A 17,864-nucleotide genomic window follows, 5' to 3' on the forward strand; every position below is an offset into this window, starting at 1 on the left:
AAAAGCCAGTGTCTTTTGTTTTGTTCTTCAAATTCTTCACAAAGAAAAGAAATCCATTATCACCATCTCTGCTATACTTACATTCTCCTGCAGGGTATGTAATTCTCTTTTATGAAAAAGAACAAGTATTTAAAATTCCTTTGTGTTATACAGGGAGTTACATGCTAAGTGTGAAAGAAGACAGCAAACAGCTAAGTAAAATTCTAACAGTTTTAAAAATCTCATGAGAAAACAGTCTCAGTGAGAATGGGATGATAGAAGTAAGTAAACAGTTTAAATAAATTCAGATGGTTTTGATTCATTTAGACATTCCCTGCCAGACTAATTTTTTGAAACAAGAAACTTCAAGTCATTGTCTTTAGCTCAGGTTTGTTTATATTCTACATTTTTAAATCAGACAAAAGCAAGAGTTCTTTACAGAAAATTAAGCCAATAATTTTAGCAAAATGATACAAAAAACTTTCTTAAACCAAGTAAAAGATTTATACTTACAGTAGAATAATAAAAAGGGGGTAAAGTCTGCCGCCTGTGAAGGGAAAACTGAAACGGCCATCCGATAACAGGCGGTCAACTCTGTAAACCATCTTTCTTTTCCAGCCCTGTTACCACAGGGTTCTCTTAAGGTCATTTGGTTTCTGGCAAAAGCGTCCTGTAATGGCAGCTGCTGGAGTCTGTCCACGTTCCTCCAAGTGCCTTTTAAGTAACATGGAGAACTCCAAGTGTAACGTTTCCGCAACAGTTTAGGGTATTTTTGCTAGTAAAGCCATTGGTAACATAGGAGATTGGCCATGCATTATCTGCCCTCCATGGCAAAACAATTTTCATCGGTGCACAGCAGACTGGAGAACACTGGTAGTTACCCGAGCAGGAATCTACCAAAGCCAAAAAACAAGACAACATCAGCACGCTTCCTTCCAGTTAACATAAAAGTGGCTCTCAATGCACTGTGAAATAATTCATCGCCAAAAGTAAATGTGTGAATTTAAAATCCAATGAGCTATACAATGTTTTGCACCCACCTGTAGCTACACGAAGCTCCCTGTATTTTCCTCCTTTATTAGAAGTTAACATGAAAAATTCACCTTTCCAGCCAGAGGGGATGTTTTGAAGAAAAGTAAACAGAGCATAAACATGCACACAAGAAAGAACAAACCAGATGAAAACACCATCAATGCATAGAAGTAGACCCAATGAATAGTTAAGTTTAGGGGAAAAAAAATCCCAGCCAGAGGGATAAAGAAAATGCAATTTTCAATGGCTTCTCATTTTTCACAGGACACTGTGTTAGAAGACATGTTCAGGCTTACTTCCATAGCCTGACCTATTTCAGCAAGCGTTACATTATTTCAATAACACTTTGACTGTGAAAGTGAAAACCAACCACACTTCACTGCCATTTAAGAAGCAAGAAATGTCTAAGTACCCAAATCAGTATTCAGTATTAATTTCAGCTGTGAACAGCTACGAATAGTAATGCATAAAGACCAACCAATGCAGACGCAACCCTGAGCACATCAGAACCCGCACATCTCTCGCACACAAGCTTTCCAATGCAAAGCTTTAGGTTTGCCTTTTTCCAATTTTTGTTTTTTTCAAATTTTCAGTTTTTTCATTAAGGTCTGATAATTGGACTTCAACATGTTAAGCTGCCATTTCCAGCTGGCTCTTTTTAATGCTACAAACTGTTTATGAAGCAGCTTGTGCACAGGCAGCCAAGCACACAAAGCAGAAGTGGAATAGCAGGATTCTTCGCCAAGTAGAGATAGAGAATTAGTGCAAGCGAAGGCTTTATAGAGAAAGTGAGGCAGCAGACCGAGTTATACAACAGAATTTATTAAGGAAAAGAAAAAACTCACAGCCTTTTTAAAATAAGAAGCAAAGCAAAGAAGCTCCTGAAATACTTAAGAAAGCATTCTTCAGCCATCAAAGGTTCAGATTCCAACTGAAACTTATTTCCCTGATGAAACCTGTTATTGCCAGAAGCAGAACAGACTAAAAAGCCAAAAGCTGCACACAGAAAGACAGAAACTTCTACTGCACTGAACAGTGGTAAGTTCTATCTAAATACCCAAATCCACAGCTACCTACTTCCCAGATGCTAATGTTCAAACTATTCTCATTAGTATGTGAACATCTTTAAAGTGTAGATCTGAATAGGTCTGGATATTTTTTAAAATGACAGTTCATAAGGAATGGAGAAGAATATAAAACTGTGAAAAATGGTATGGCGGTAGAACATTCCATTCACGACAAGACAGAGCCTCGTTTGAGTAATATAGTCAATTGTGTCCGTAAAAGCATTTTGGTTTTACCATTCTGAAACAGACGTGGGTTTTGAATGGATGACACAGCGCTGTGTGAACATCACTGGAAAGACATGTAATTCTCACACAGCTAAAAATTAGGCTTGGTTACTTTATTTTATTGTTCATGCTTGAACAATTCTAGGGACTTTCAAAGTCACGATTTCTGTCAATTCTGCTTAAGAGTCCAAGTAGAACAGCAGCAATAGTTAAACATTTGGAAGGATATTTACTTTTAAGTTAAAGAAAAAACAATGCTCCATCAAGCATCTGACCGGAAGGCACAGGTACAACAATGAGATAATCTGAGAAGAAGAAGCAAAGTCGGATGTTTCCAAAGATTTTTTTCCCCACCCCATTCAAAGTTTTGGTGTCTAATGAGAAGCACTCACCCAGTGCTGCCTTCCAACGAAAGGAGACGAGCAGCTACTTGCCATGGTGTTCGAAAGGAATGCTATTCTGAGGTAGGGGAAAAGACAGCAATTTGTAACAGTTCCACTGCCCCGATATATAAAGATGTCTAACAAATATCCAACCTAAACTTGCAGTAGCAAATGTATCTTTCGAGGAGCTCTGGTTTCAGACTTCCATAAGACATTTCTATCATACTAAGAGATATGCAAAAGGAACAAATCATTATTCCTCAAAGAAAGCTGACAGGGTCAGAAGAACAACACGGAATATGATGCCTAGTAAGATGGATATATGGAGAAAGATTTGCTCATGAGGAGATGGAAAATGCAGAGGTATTGGAGGCATGTTGCTTTTTCCCCAGGGAAGCAGCACAACATTTAAGCTGTTCAATGCCAATGTTGGCTAGTCTTCTAAAAACTTCTCCCGTCAAAGAGACTTTATCAAGTTTTCCGTTGTGCAGCATTCTAATCTTTTCTTCCAACTACACAGAGAATACCTCAACTACCAGTAGGAATTATGCACCAGTAGGAATTAGCTTTGACTGTCAGGTGCTGAACATGCTACATTCAGAAAAAAATAATTAAACAACTTACTGTATACCACGAGCAGTTAGATCGAAATTTCAGTGAAAGGAAAAGAAGGCTACTCACCCATAACTAGACTCTTGAGATGACCACTGCTTTTGGGATGCAGTCTGTGCAATGTGGACCGACAGAAGTGATTCAAATAGTATTTACTGCAATACTTATGACCTACTTTACTACCTCCTTTATCCCATTTCTTAACATTTAAAGACTATTTAAAGTAGACTTAGTGAACAATTCACTCACAGAATTTAAGAGGAGAAGAATCTTTTTAACAGCTGGTATAACTTTCTGTCCAGCACAGATCACAACTCTTCACACAGAGACCTGTAATATGGGCTTGCTTTAGACCTGAATACGCCACCTATAACTTAATCCAGTTTTGATGCAATGGCAAAGTGGGTGGACGATCTGCCTTTTTTAGAAGCTGTTTCAGTGGCTAACTGCCTTCACTTAAACCTCTGTTTCACTTTTCTTTAATTGTGAGTAGCTTTAATTTCAAGCAATACCTTTTTCACATTTTCTGCATAAACATCAGTTCCCATTAAAATCATTGTCTCTAAAGTACTATACCAACTAACTCAAGATTATCTCTTACCTTTCAAACAAACTGAAAGACACCGTTTCGAAACTCTTGCATTGTGTAATCTGTTTTCCTAAGCTCAATTCTTATGGCTCTTCTCTGCGTTAAAGTTTTCCAGCAATTTAAGATACCAAGAATTAAACTAAGCGTCTGTCTCATTAATGATATGAAATAACCTCTCAGTCTCTGTTCATTATTATATCATACACAGATTCAAGGATGACATTACACCCTTTCATGATGATATCACATTAACGTCTCCCAACATGACACCTAAAGCCCACGTACCACAGACATAGCTCCAGAGACAATGTCCACTGCCAATGGGCTCCACTCCTTCGTCCTGATCAGGTTTTGGAGCACTGCAGTAACACCCATTTTACTTGAATAGGCTTTACCCGACTGCTCAACTCTCACTAATGTTTATTGCTGTCAAAACGTCTCACAACTTGCAGGTTTTTAGCTGTGGCATTCATTTCCATAGAATCAAGAAAAGTACTGAATAATGTGTGCCACAGAATTGATGCAATTTCATCAGAAACGCTTCAGTTTCACAAATCATTTCATAGACATGCTGGCTGTTACTCCATAAACACTCATTATGGAGTGTTAAAAAGTGCCAGTCTTTCTATGAATCACAGAATGTGCTGGGCTTGAAAGGGACCTTTAAAGGTCATCTAGTCCAAAACCCGCTGCAGTGAGCAGGGACAGCTTTAACTAAATCAGGCCGCTCAGAGCCCCATCCAGCCTGACGCCGAATGCCTCTAGGGATGTTAAATTTCCCTGAGAAGATTTAATTTGCAAGAGAGAATTTTGGTTTATATTTTCTACATTCCCAGCTTTAGTTTTCAGTTTCAGTCTGAACTGATAAGCACTCATTCTGGAGGAAAAAAAAAAAAAGTTAAAAACGTTGAGTCACCTTTCAGAACTCTACTTAGAGGTAAGTAGCTTTCATTATTTCTTTGAGTAACATCTGCACATTTCCATCGCCCTTCCTCTAGATGATGAGAGGTGATTACAGATGCCGTGTTGCCTTACCAAACCAAGGCATCCAAATAAAATAAGACAGCAAAACCAATTCATCAAGTTAAAAGTAACAACTCTATCAAATGCAGTCCTTAAGACAAAGACATCTGTAGATCTGCATAGCAAACCTGAAAAGCTTTGTATCAGGACTATGGTCCAAGCACTTTCTGAAGAAAGAGCAGTGGTCGCATATTTACCAAAGACTTACAAAGGAAATTAACACACTTGGAATGGGCATGGACAAACTGTTGTTGTTCTTTATTGTTCTCCTGATAAGAAGTGGTAATGGATGATCTTCTATAATTTTACATCTAGCCTTTACACCTCCTTAATAACCTTGCCATGTGAGTTGGATACTCGACGTGTTCCTGACTAAAACCAAGGCATAAAAATAACAGGAAGCCCATGGCTTTAACTGGTAACCTTGTTAACATCTAAGGATAAATTTTGATTACGAAAGAACTACTTTAATGTTATGAAGACAGTAAGAGCATAAGCTATGAAAACTTGCTACTTGAGTCACCTTGCCTGCTACAAAATAAGCGAGAAATGGGAAAACAAAAAGTGAATTTTCTCTGACAAGCTCAAGGGAAAATGTTATAAGGTAAAGCCTAAGTAAATCTCTTTCAGCTTCCAAATCTGAGAGGCACACAGGAAGCCGTTTGAAGTATACTACAGTCACCATGAGTGGAGACCAGCAGTGGTTCACTGTCTTGACAAGAACTAAATGAAGGTAACAAATGATAAATGATGCATTCTAACAAATGCAGAGAAGACACTGACCAGGCCACTGTTGGGCTTGTAAAGAAGCCAAGTGAGTGATCCCATACTTGGAGCAGAGAGTTACCAAGGGCAGCTATGGAAATGTGTCATTACACCAGATCAGACCAGACTGCTGGTCCACACCACAAATGTTCCATCTGGACATTCAAAGACTACTCAAAACCCCCCACAGTCCTACATAATCTCAGAGTATTGCCATTCTACAAGTTAGACAGAATCAGAAATGTATCTGCAAACCCACCTGGATTACTTGCACCTTACAATGTCTAGGAAAGTGTCACAAGCACGCTGAGCTATGTGTCAATAATACCGTCAAAAAAGAGAAAGGTATACTCTCTCCTAACACAGTCAGGTAACACCATTGCACCTATTTCTGTTACTCCCATTAATTATTTAGCTGACTAGTAACAAATCTGATGTTTGCTCAGAAAGCCAGAGACAGACTCTGGGCATACACATTTACCAAGAAACCATCTTCGCATTTGAGTGAACCTTCAGGGGGAACTTGGCTTCACATAACAGCCGAGGTCAGAAGGAACCCCTGGATATCATCCAGTCCAACCCAAAGTGCAACCAACTGCAGCAGGCCACTCAGGACAAGGTCCAGCTGGCTTCCGAGTAATTTGGATGAGAGTGACTCCACCATACCTTAAGGCAACCTGTTCCAAATCCTTGCCCACCCTCACAGTAAAAAAGTTTTACAAAAGTTCTGTCCATTCACTAGATAGTGCTGAGAAGAGCCTGGCTGCACCTTCTTTACAGCCTTCTATCAAATCTTTATGTATATTTACAAGATCTATGGCCATGTGCAGTTCTACCCTCTTTAGTCTCATACTATTTACAAACTTTGGCCATAAAACATTTCAACATGAGAATTTCTGGTGGCAAGAATTATAATTCAGTGAACAATTTAGGCTGGCAAAAATTGCGACAAAAGCCAACAAAGAAAATCCCACCTGTCTCCTATTCTTCTGCAGCCATTTCAGCCCCTGAACTGTTCCTCCCTTGTGCAAGCACAAACATTTGTGCAGCTACATGGTTAAACAATTCACTCAGCTGAAAACCAATCCCCTCAGATCCCACTTTTTTCACAGAAGAATTGCTTCTTCAATCCAGTTCACTCTCAATCTTCATCAGAGATAATGGCCTGGCCTCCATCTAACAGAGCATTCCCTCTAGCACTAAGATGTTACATATCAAAACACTTACCTTCCAGAAAAAATAATTCTGGCAATTAAATGATTAAACCAAAAGAAACTGAGTCAATTTTTATCAAATCTGCTCCGTCACGGAGCAGCAAAAGGTATCCTACAGCAAAAGGTAGTTAGAACTCCAGCTGAGTTACTGCTGAGGCGTAACAGAAAAATCCCTAGGTGACTACCTCGATCCTTGGAACAAACTGGTTTTCCAGCAATGTTGCACTATGCCTACAGTACAGGTGATTCCCCCTTCTGTAGATAAGACTGAAGATAAGCTGTTCAAAGCCAGGCCACGCACGACTTAGGACGTGTCTGCGTGAATGCCCTGAAAATAGAGCATTTCAGTCATAGCATAACAAGTTAAAAATATACTTACATGTTGCTTGTCAGTCTTAAATTGAATCATCTTGCCTGCTACACAGTAAGCAAGCACAATAAGCAAAGGAACTAAACACCGTAACTGTAGGTAAAACTGCTGTATCTCTAGGATTTTGCATAATCTCATACAGCAACAACTCTGTATCACTTTGAATATATAATGCTTATTGCTGCCAAGGTAAAAAAAAACTTTTTTTTCTTTACAGTGCTGTACAGCCACATCACAAACATTCAGTTAAGATGTCAAGTATTTTTATGAGTCAACATCACCTGCAAAATCAGTACGAAATCACATCAATTACCTTGTATGTTATTTTGACAAATTAGATTTATCAAATCACCCTCATTTTTCCGTTGCACGGAAATCTTTTTTACCTGCGAAGTTGACATGCGAGAGGTATCTTGTCGGCCTGTTAAGTCAGATGATGAGATATTGACTGGGGCACCGCGATGCAATCTCATACTCACTTTCCTTTCTCGCTCCATACCAGATACTGGCCGAGGAGAGGTGTTGGCTGTGAGAAAAAAATGCATTAGACTCTTATGAGAAATACAATTATACCATTGTCATTGGAAAAACTACTCCCTCTTGCTTGCATATAAACCTTCCACAAAGTCAAAAAAGAGAAACCAAGGGCTTTGTTTTTACATCCACAGAAATCTAAGCAGCAACTCGCAGGTAATCAGTGGACACAACTACCTTCTATCTCCTGAAAAGCAAGAGGGAGCAAAAACATAAAACTCAAATGCCACCTAGAGACAAATACCACTTAGGTATCCTAATGAATTTCCAATGATCAGGAACAGACTGCACATTAGAACAGTCTGCAAAGTGGTTCTATCCAGGTATTTGCTTACTCACCAGCATGTGAAGTTGGGGTAAGAGGAGTAGGAGGAGCTACATCTTGTGTTCCTCTCAGCCTGCCAGAAGCAGTGGAGGGTAGTCCACGGACAGCTGGATTTCGTGTGTGTCTCAATCTTTCCTCTCTGTCTCGCCTTTCACGTTCAGCATCTTCAGCTGCTCTGCTTGCACCCTACGGGTCAAGACTAGTGAACAACTCAAGGGATTATTGAGCTTACAGCAATATATTCAGACAAATATACTGAAAATAAAGAATAGGAAAATCCATAAATTGAAGTTTCTGGGGCACTAATTATTTTGGGTAAAATTCCTTGAGAACTGCCATAAATTGTGTTCATGCAACTGTTGAATAGTCTTCAAATGCTAATGTACACGCATACTGTTAAGGCAGCTGGACACCTCCTCAACAGTTACAAATGACCTGTGGTGAAGATCAAGGTGGGAGAATATAATAATTCCACAATCTAGTGACTGCCCTGAAGGAAGTATCTCAGAAGCCTTACACATATAAAACCCTGCAACTTCTACTTAGTTATCATTCAACTCCCATTTCGCAGCTCCTGAATTTCCTCATTTCTTGATTGTTTTTTTCCTAGATGACAGAACTTCCATGAGTAAAAGGGCAAGACAATCTTTCTGTTAAAATACTCAAAACTGACAACATAGTAAAAAAAATTACAAAAAAAAGAAAACTTTTAGAAAGCTATGGCAGATACTCACAAATTTCAGCATGTTCCAGTCAAACACATAGTCATAGGAGAACCCTTGTCGGTGGAAGAGGTTTCTGAATAATTGCCTTAGATAGGAATAGTCTGGTTTGTCATCAAAACGCAAAGAACGGCAGAAATTCAAGTATGTGGCAAATTCAGCTGTAATAAAAAAAGTTCCTTTTTAATTCAGTTTCACATTTGTTCCTTTAAAATTATGAAACATAAAAACCACCCAACCACCCCAAACCCAACAAATAAGGAGTCTCCTGAACAGACAGAATAATAATAATAACCCAATACTAGAAATCCACTGAAGGCAACAGTGTAGCCCGTCTAACGAGTCAACCCCAAAAAAAGAAAATTATTTGTCTATCACAGTCAAAGCTCTCATTCACTAACAGCAGAAAGGATCCAATATCAAGAGTTCTTTAAACAACAGTTCTGGAGGGTAGGAGGCCAGGACAGGTTTAAAAACTACTGGTGAGTAAAGAAAAGAGATTTTTTTTTTTTTGCTTTGATTCTATTTAAATGCTATTTCTTGCAGGACACAGAATAGCATCTCAGGCTTCATGTCTGCTACCTCTAAAATACAAAAAAGCCAGGGGACCAATATGAATTTCCCAAGTAAGTCATAATACAATTTTAGATTGTATTATTAGTCTGGACACCTGTTTTTATATAGCACCTGAAATAACAGTTACACAGAAAAAAATAGTCCTCTTGTGAATTCAATATGCCAGAGATAACAGCAATAACAAAATACCAGCTTTTGAGTTCAAGTCTTTCCAGTTGAAATAACACATTGGTAATTTACACTAAGAAAGAAATTCTAACAAACACCACAAGAAAAGTCCATTAGTCTTCCCTGTCTGTTAATTGCAGAGAATAAACAGAGTTAACTAATGTAAAGGAACACATATCAAGCAATATTTGAAAGAGACAAAAGACAGTAAGTTTTCATACAACTCCAACAAAAACTGCAGTTCTCCTTATTGCACATAGGTGCTGAAGCCAAGCGCATGGAAAGAGTAGAGACAGATCTTTTCATGGAAGATCAACAACATTCTCTAATGGTAGCTAATGTTGCCAAGTTTTAAAGCAGATTTAAGTACCATTTTGCAGTACTCAAGAATCCTACTTATTACTATGGTGCAAATACCAAACTCTACTTTGAAGCATGATGCTAGGATCTAGGAGGGTTTCTTATGCCTCTTGCAGATACTGACCATCAACAGGTCAAACTAGACGAAATAGGTGAAACTGGAATGGCAGTTCCCAAGTGAAAACAATTGCAACAGGTAAGAGTTACCTCTGACTATGCTAGCCAACTCATGCAAGCCACAGCACACACACATATGAAGGTAGTTTCTCAGAAAGCTATTTCTCCTTCAGTCATACAGCCAGCGCGCACACACAATACGGCACAAAACAGACGTACCAATCTACCTTTCGACTCGAGAGCACGGCAATGATTGTTGACTAATAATTAAGACAAGGGATAATTAGAAATGGTCTACAAACACAAAGATCCCAGTCTTGAAAGCATGGTATCTTTATCACAGTTGTGCCCAATCACAGTGAGGGGAAGGGAGGAAAGAAAGAAAAAAAAAAAAAGAGAAGTAAAAAAGACTGGTAGACTTCACTGTAAAGAAAAAAAGAACTACTACTAAAACGTGAACGTGTAGGCCTGGTGCCACAGAAGAGTAACTTACAAGGATATCCTTTACACAAAACCTCAATGGGTGTAGACATTTTCTTTTCACTGATACGTTCGTATTTCTGCCTCTTTGTTGCTGCTTTCAGTCCCTGCCAGGGGAGGGAGCCCAGGTTAAAATACATCAGTACATAGCCCAAGGACTCCAAGTCATCTCTGCGAGATTGCTCTACAACAGCATAAAAAAGTGGACTCATTAGGTTTCATTTTCTGCTAGAAAAACAAGAGATATTTGAGAGTTACTATCCCCATAATAAACCCATCCAGTACAAGAAAAAGCCTGTCACCCTTGCAGTTATTAAAAAATGTGTTAATTCCTGAGAACATAAACTGACCGAATCCCAGACAATCAAGAGATATGAGGCCAAGTATATTGCCTTGCTGGTGCCAGAAACAGAGTCGGTGTTTTATGCCTCCATTAAGCAACATCTACTTGCACTAAAATTATGTGCATCCACATTTTCAAAGTTTCTACTTATTGCATTCCCCAGCTCACCAATTCCAAGATGAGTGTTGATGGACGCATAACGGGCTGTTCCCGTTAAGTTTTTGTTTTCACGATATGGAATATGTTGGTGAGTTCGAGCGTCTCGATACTTCTTTGCTAATCCAAAGTCTATTATGTAGACGAGATTGCCTTTCTTCCCCAGGCCCATTAAAAAGTTATCCGGCTTCACGTCTCGGTGGATGAAGTTCTTCGAGTGAATATATTCAATTCGACTAATCTAAATACAGAGGGAAAAAAAAAAAAGTCAAGAGACTGGGCATACATCTTTTATTTCTCATAAAAACACTAGGAGCACTGTCTTTATGATAAAAGAGGTAAAGGAACTTTTTATTGTAAAATTTAAGGACATTAAAGAGAATGAACCTTGGAAGACAATAGATAAACCACCTCTCCAGCTCCTTCCCTGTGTCTATTTTACATTTATTTCCAAAAACTTTTGTGGGGGATTTTCTAAATCTCTGAGCAGTTCAACACCCGGTTTGCAGGCCCGTTTTTAAAAAAAAAAAATCAGACTGAGACTTTGTATGTAACTTCTGAAGGCACACTTTATATTCACAGAAACAAAACTTATTTTGAGTCTTTCCTCTAATGACACAGCCTATTCACTTCCCAGTTACAGAAACAGAACACAGTTGGTTACGATCTCTAGAAATTTTAATATCCCAACACAATGCACTATCAGGATCAACAAAGCGATTTCCTACCATTTGGTCAGCGAGCAATAGGACTGTTTTTAGACTAAATTTCCTTGAACAAAAATTAAAGAGGTCTTCAAGACTCGGTCCCAACAGCTCCATCACCATTACATTGTAGTCCCCTTCAGCTCCACACCACTTAATTGTAGGAATACCCACTAGAAAAAAGGAAACAGTTTATTCAGTATAGCAATTTGATTTATACAGTTCCTACACACCATTCTCCAGGGCGCTTAAGATGAATTCTAAGAGGGTCATTACTGCGAATATTTGTAGTTACAGTGAAGCTTAGTATTTAATACTACCTTCAATCATTCTGAAAGAAAAAGGTTGTTAATCTTACGGCAGAAGCAATGTAAAACCATAGCAACAAAGGTCTAAAAATAGCCTTTTTCCTCTTTCTCAGAAACCTCCCAGTCTTTGTGCTTAGCTAGTAACTAGAAAATACTTAGCATTTTTGCTGAATTTAAACCTTAGGCATTTTACAAGTATTAATACTTATGTAGTCTCCAAGATGAGGAGCAATAAGAGGCAAACCGAAAGTCTGAAAATAAAGATGAGGAGTAATAGGGAGCATTGGAAGTCTGAAAATAGAGACTGTGACAAAACACTGAATATTATTACTGAAGGCCTTAGAAATTAACTTCTTAGTTTCAAAGCCTACAAGATCACTGTAAAAATACCTCTCTTCCATTTCAAATTGCATTTCAAATGAATTTTCATCCTTGCTTCCTACTCTTGTCTTTCCTAAAGTTCCATTCTACTCACTGCTTTGCAAATCTCTACCAAAGTAGCATTCAGCTTGAGAGAGCTGAAGTTTTACGCTTTATGGAGAAACTCAGGAAAGTTATTTCTCACAGAACTGCAGAAATACTCAAATATTTACTTCTACTTATTCAGAATTTCAAATGCCTTTAATTCTATGCATTTTGGAAGTGGAATGGTCGAATTCACCTATTTTAAACTCTTACCTTTACTTGATATGCATTATTTTTTCCTCAATTTCCTTCACAAAGAAACACTTATTCAGCTGAAAACTCAACTTTCTGCCTTCTGCCTCTGCATCATCCACACTCAGAAAGAACCTACCATCGCGGCCTTAGTAAGCCCACAAAGGCAGCATTTTATCTTATGAAGGCTTTTCAGGTCACATGCAGATAGCAACTGAATGAGGCAGGAATTAAAAAGTAACTAAATGCAAAAGACACATTATCATCCATTTCTAGATGTATGATTACTGTTTTTTGCATGTGACATGCAGTGTGGAATGTAGTCTTTCTGTGAAGTACAGCCTCATTTAGGAAGCGCAAAGTTTAAATACTCCAAGTTTATGTCCCAGAACTGCCCGAGAATCTTACGTTAGGTCAGAAGAGATCTTAAACATTAAATACTTCCAGGTGGCGGATACATCAAAGACATAAAGCCAGTTAAAACTCTGAAGAAGGAAAATAATTGCTTGCCTCCACCCTGCATCATTTTGTAGATTTTACTCTCGATATGGAGCTGAGGATGTTTGGTTTTCACACATTCCAACTTAATTGCAACCTCCTCTCCAGCAGCAATATCAGTTCCTGAAACCAGAATTTAAAACATTGGTCAAAATACTTTTTAAGATGCATTTCTTTTGTCAAGACTGAAACAAAAGTATTGACAAATTATTTCTCAGTAGTAAACACCCAGATATTATTAAGTACTTTCAGCCACAACTATCTAAAAAGTCTCTCTACTTTCAGAATTTGGCTTTCTCTTTTCTGCCTTACCTCACGGTTTTAGTATCACGTAAAGTACATCACCTGTTCTGATCTCCACTCTTGAAACCTTAACTTCAGGTCCACTAGCTTTTGTTTGGAAATAAACAGTAAACAATCATTTTGTACTCACTTTCTCCATGACGTTCAGAATTTCATAGACTTTCACCCTACCTCACTTTCCCTTAACTCTTTTCAGAGTTCAAAAACTCTTGTCATTCTTTGCACAGTACTATCTACTTACCCTGAATTATCTCACATTTTACTTACCTGTACCTTTTCCAGTTCTGCAATGCCCTTTCTGAGAGTCACACAAAGCAGTTAAGACAGAGATGCACAACTGTACTTTTTTTCTGCTTATCCATTTGTTCTGGATGCTCTTCCTTGCCCACTACAGAGCACTCAGCTGACCGCTCACCTAACCACTGTAACTGCAAAATCTTGTTCCTGAGATTAGGGAGCTAGTCCCATGCTTTATAGCCTTTTGTCTATGAAGTCAGGGCCGAGACTAACAAAGACAGGCTAAGACCCCACACCTCAAAACTGGCACGACCCTTCACTTTGCAAGGAACCAGAGGTGCACAGAACTATCTACGAGCTCATGCGAGACAATTTGAATATTTTAGCTTAATGAAACATCTTTTTTGATGTGTGCACACATGAGTATTGAGACGGTGTTGCTGGTACAGGCACTATTTTCCCATCCAATACTGACCTCCCCATCCCAAACATGAAAATCCTGATGACGAACCACAGAACTCTGGATCTTTCTTTTTATTATCACTACATTCACTACTGGTTCTCTACAATCCCACAATAGCCAAAATCAGGGAAAGCGTGGACCAAAGACAGTATTATCTGATGGGCAACAGATGCGATTGTTTTGGGATTTTGGTGGGGTTTTAAAAAACTTTTCTGATTCCAAAGAGACAGAAGTTGCTGTCTAAGTATACTGAAAAACATATCCCTTTTACAGACTGCTGCAGACTTCAAATCATAGAATCACAGCATGTGTGGGGTTGGAAGAGCTCATCTAATCCAACCCCTCTGCGGCGAGCAGGGACATTCACAGCCCGACCTTGAACGTCTGAGGGATGGAGCCTCCACCACCTCTCTGGGCAACTTGTGACAGTGCTTCACCACCCTTGCAGTAAAGAACTTCTTCCTAGTGTTTACTGTAAATCTACCCCACTCTAGTGTAAAAGCACTGCCCCTTGTCCCATTGCTTTTTTATCTGATTAGGGCAAAAAGCGCATGGGAGGATCAAGACCTGTATTACTGGCATCAAGTTCTGCTTAACACGGAATTAAACTGTTACTGTTGATGGACCAAGGTCTTGACCTAGTAGGTGATTTCTTAGGACAGTAGCTCTTCTCAAGAAGTCTTTAACATCTAAGACAGACAAGACGCTTACTCTGACCTCTGTTTCTGTATAAACCATCTCTCTTCAGGACAAGATATTTCACTATTAAAATAATGAAATTATAATATTTGAGTCCAGCAGAAATGATGAGAGGGGGACAAAAGTATAAATCATTCTTCCAAGCAATGCAGTGCTTGTCCCCAAATAGGGACTTTTGTCCCACTTAAAACCACGGGATAAAATTTCTAAACTAACTCTGTAACCACCAAAAGCTTAGTTTCCTTTAAGGAAAATTCAGTAACATTTGAGAAGTAACGAGAAGCTGTATTATGAGAAGAATCAATAATTTAAAGGTAGTAACAAGCAGCATAATGAGAAGTCACAATTTATAAGCGCAAAATAAAGTGGAGAATTACAAACGTATATTCTGTTAATTGCAAAATTCCCATTTACTTAGAATTGCAAAATCCACTACCATAAGGAAAGCCTTGGAAATTATTTTAATTAGTTTACAACCCAAAAGTCATTCTTAAGAAAAATACATACATAACGCAAGGATTATGAAAACACAGAGACTGCAACGCCTTCATGACTTATCTATATGACCTCATGAACTGGGCAACAAAACAAAAGCTTAGTGTGACACACACATCCCTCGACCCTTGTCTATCTTTTATACTATTTAGAATATCTGGGAAGCCATTTCTTTCTCTGGAGGGTAACTTCAAAAGATGCAGGTACACTAAAATCTCGAATTTTATTAAGTTGTCCACACTATTTACAACAATGCTAGACATTTCAGAATCCTGTCCCGCAGACCTTGCCATTCTAATCAAGCATAGCTAGCGCATTCCAAATTCCAAAAGACCTATGTTGTGGTACGAGGGAGAATAGGAAAAAAAATGAGAGACCTATGATTGTAACAACAGAGTTATTGGCTCCATATTCCAGGGTGGGAGAGAGGAGGGGGAGCAGGCGGAGAGAGAGAATGAAGGTCCTTCCCCTTTACTCTGGAATGTCTTCAACACCCTTGTAACTGGTTTAAAAAAAACACAGGCAGAGTGGAAATTGCCAAAAATAATCAAATCTCCCTATTCAAAGCATCAAATCGATCTAGAAATCTACACTGAGGTAACCTAAAAACTCACAAAGGGCTATCAGGAGCCATGTACTTAAAAAAAATAAATCATAACTTCTGAAAGAATTTAAAAGTTATTTTAAGGCACTTATGTCATACTATATAGTCTGAAAAAACAAGAAAAAAACCTACTTGTTTTTACAAACCACACATGTCATTTATCACAAAAAGCATAAAATTTCACCGCCTCTGTTTAACCAGATCATGTTAGGCAAACCAAATGGGCCTCTACAAAAGGTTCAATCCTTGAGAGACAATAATTTCCCCTGGAAAAAGAAACTCAAGCCATTAGCTGCATCTTTCAGGCATATTCTTTTCTGCTAGGTGTGACATCTGCAGCAATCCCTAAAAGTAAATCCGCACTGGCTACCTGGACATAAAAAGAAGAGGTCAAAAACTGGGGATGAGAAAATCTTGTGTAAAATGCAGCATGGGAGTAGTACTAATATATAGAGAACTCTTATTTTCAGTGCAATTTTACTGGCGTTGGCCATACGCATAAAGATCAAAGTGACAAATAAAAAAAAAAATGTTTATTTTACTCTCACTTTAAATTTATACAATATAAACACATTTACCTGAGTAGTAGTCAAATGCTAAAGTAGAAGTTTCTGAAATGATGTGAGATTTTTCAGTTTTTAACTCCTGTCTTAATCTCTACCCAAAATTCCAGCAGTAGCTAACAAGGATTTTTGCGTAAGCGCTACCACCATCTTTCTCAAAACAGTCTTCAATCTTTTATGCAGAGAAAGGGAATCACGTTCTGTGCCTCTAGACAACCACATGTCTTCAGCCTAAAATATGGATTTTTTTTATCAGGCATATAATCTGTATTACTGATTACCAGTATTTCGTTATCTGTAAACAAACAGCTTCAGCTCATCAATTATGTGGGAATGCCAGCTGTGCGCTGCAACATGAAGCACTGCCGCTAGGAAGCAAAACCACCTTTCATACTGTGTACACTGCCAAACACACCACACACATTAGCTACTGACCCTGGTTTTACCTTCCAGATTTAAGCAGTTAATGTCCCTTAGACCCTACAAGTTTCACCTCCCCCTTCTTTGGACATGCTTTTCTAAGTTACCAATTTTCAAATGCAGAGTGCTCATTTCTATGTGGCAGGATATAAAATTTGCATTTCTCAGGACTTAACCCCTTTCTTACGGTTTGAGAGTCTGTGGAATATATTGAGTATTTTAAAAATACTTTGCTTTCAAAACTTCTTGTGCCCAGCACTGCTTGTCATAATCATAAGCAGTTAGGCGTTACGATAGAGAGCTACACAAACGGACGGGCAAAGGACAATGCCAATCCTGCAAATTTACAACTGTTTAGAAATCACAGTGGCAGAACATGACACGCAATGAGGCATCAGGGCAACATTCAAGCAACAGGGTAGAAAAACTGTGAGGATTCTTTGTCGGATCTGAGAGTTTTTTAAACTGCAACTTAGCCATCTGTAGTCGTGTAAATTGTTTTAGGCCTTGCAGGAGAAACACACATCCTGGTGACAATGATTTTTCATAGTCCACTGCAGTGCAACCCAACGCACATGTTTCTTTCCCAACACTTTTTTTCTGAACGCGGTGGTTTTCTTTTTTCTTTCCTTTTGTACCAAATGAGGGGATTTATACCCGTATCTCCATTTTACAGATTACAAGATTAACGGTGCCCAAGCTCGGAAGACCACAATGGGGCACAGGCAGCTAAACAAGGCAGAGTTCCCTGTTTCCGCACTGTCCAAATTAGGGCATGATGTCAGCGAAGCATTAGATGCCAACTGCCGTGCCCACAGCGAGGTACTTCTTATGAAAGACCACCTCTTGGGCAGCAGCACAGCCCGAGCTCCA

At 38.7% G+C, this 17,864-nt stretch overlaps 1 protein-coding gene across 2 annotated transcripts; it reads right to left on the minus strand.

Moving 5' to 3' along the window:
- On the minus strand, nucleotides 1-13,324 carry CSNK1D (casein kinase 1, delta). 2 transcript variants are annotated; one of them, XM_009864735.1, is made up of 9 exons: nucleotides 13,220-13,324; nucleotides 11,769-11,917; nucleotides 11,053-11,281; nucleotides 10,555-10,725; nucleotides 8,853-9,001; nucleotides 8,133-8,304; nucleotides 7,646-7,785; nucleotides 2,696-2,762; nucleotides 1-872 (listed from the first exon to the last, which is right to left on the minus strand). In XM_009864735.1, the coding sequence occupies exons 1-8, from the start codon at nucleotides 13,233-13,235 to the stop codon at nucleotides 2,730-2,732; spliced, it is 1,059 nt and encodes a 352-aa protein (XP_009863037.1). In that variant the 5' UTR covers nucleotides 13,236-13,324; the 3' UTR covers nucleotides 1-872; nucleotides 2,696-2,729. The 2 variants fall into 2 exon arrangements, with proteins under 2 accessions (XP_009863037.1, XP_009863038.1); XM_009864736.1 differs by lacking the exon at nucleotides 2,696-2,762 and having other exon boundaries at nucleotides 494-872; nucleotides 13,220-13,322.
- Between the last annotated feature and the right edge of the window lie 4,540 nt (nucleotides 13,325-17,864).

The sequence above is a fragment of the Apaloderma vittatum genome, unplaced genomic scaffold, assembly GCF_000703405.1.
Source record: "Apaloderma vittatum isolate BGI_N311 unplaced genomic scaffold, ASM70340v1 scaffold39462, whole genome shotgun sequence".
In the NCBI taxonomy this organism is placed as follows: domain Eukaryota; kingdom Metazoa; phylum Chordata; class Aves; order Trogoniformes; family Trogonidae; genus Apaloderma; species Apaloderma vittatum.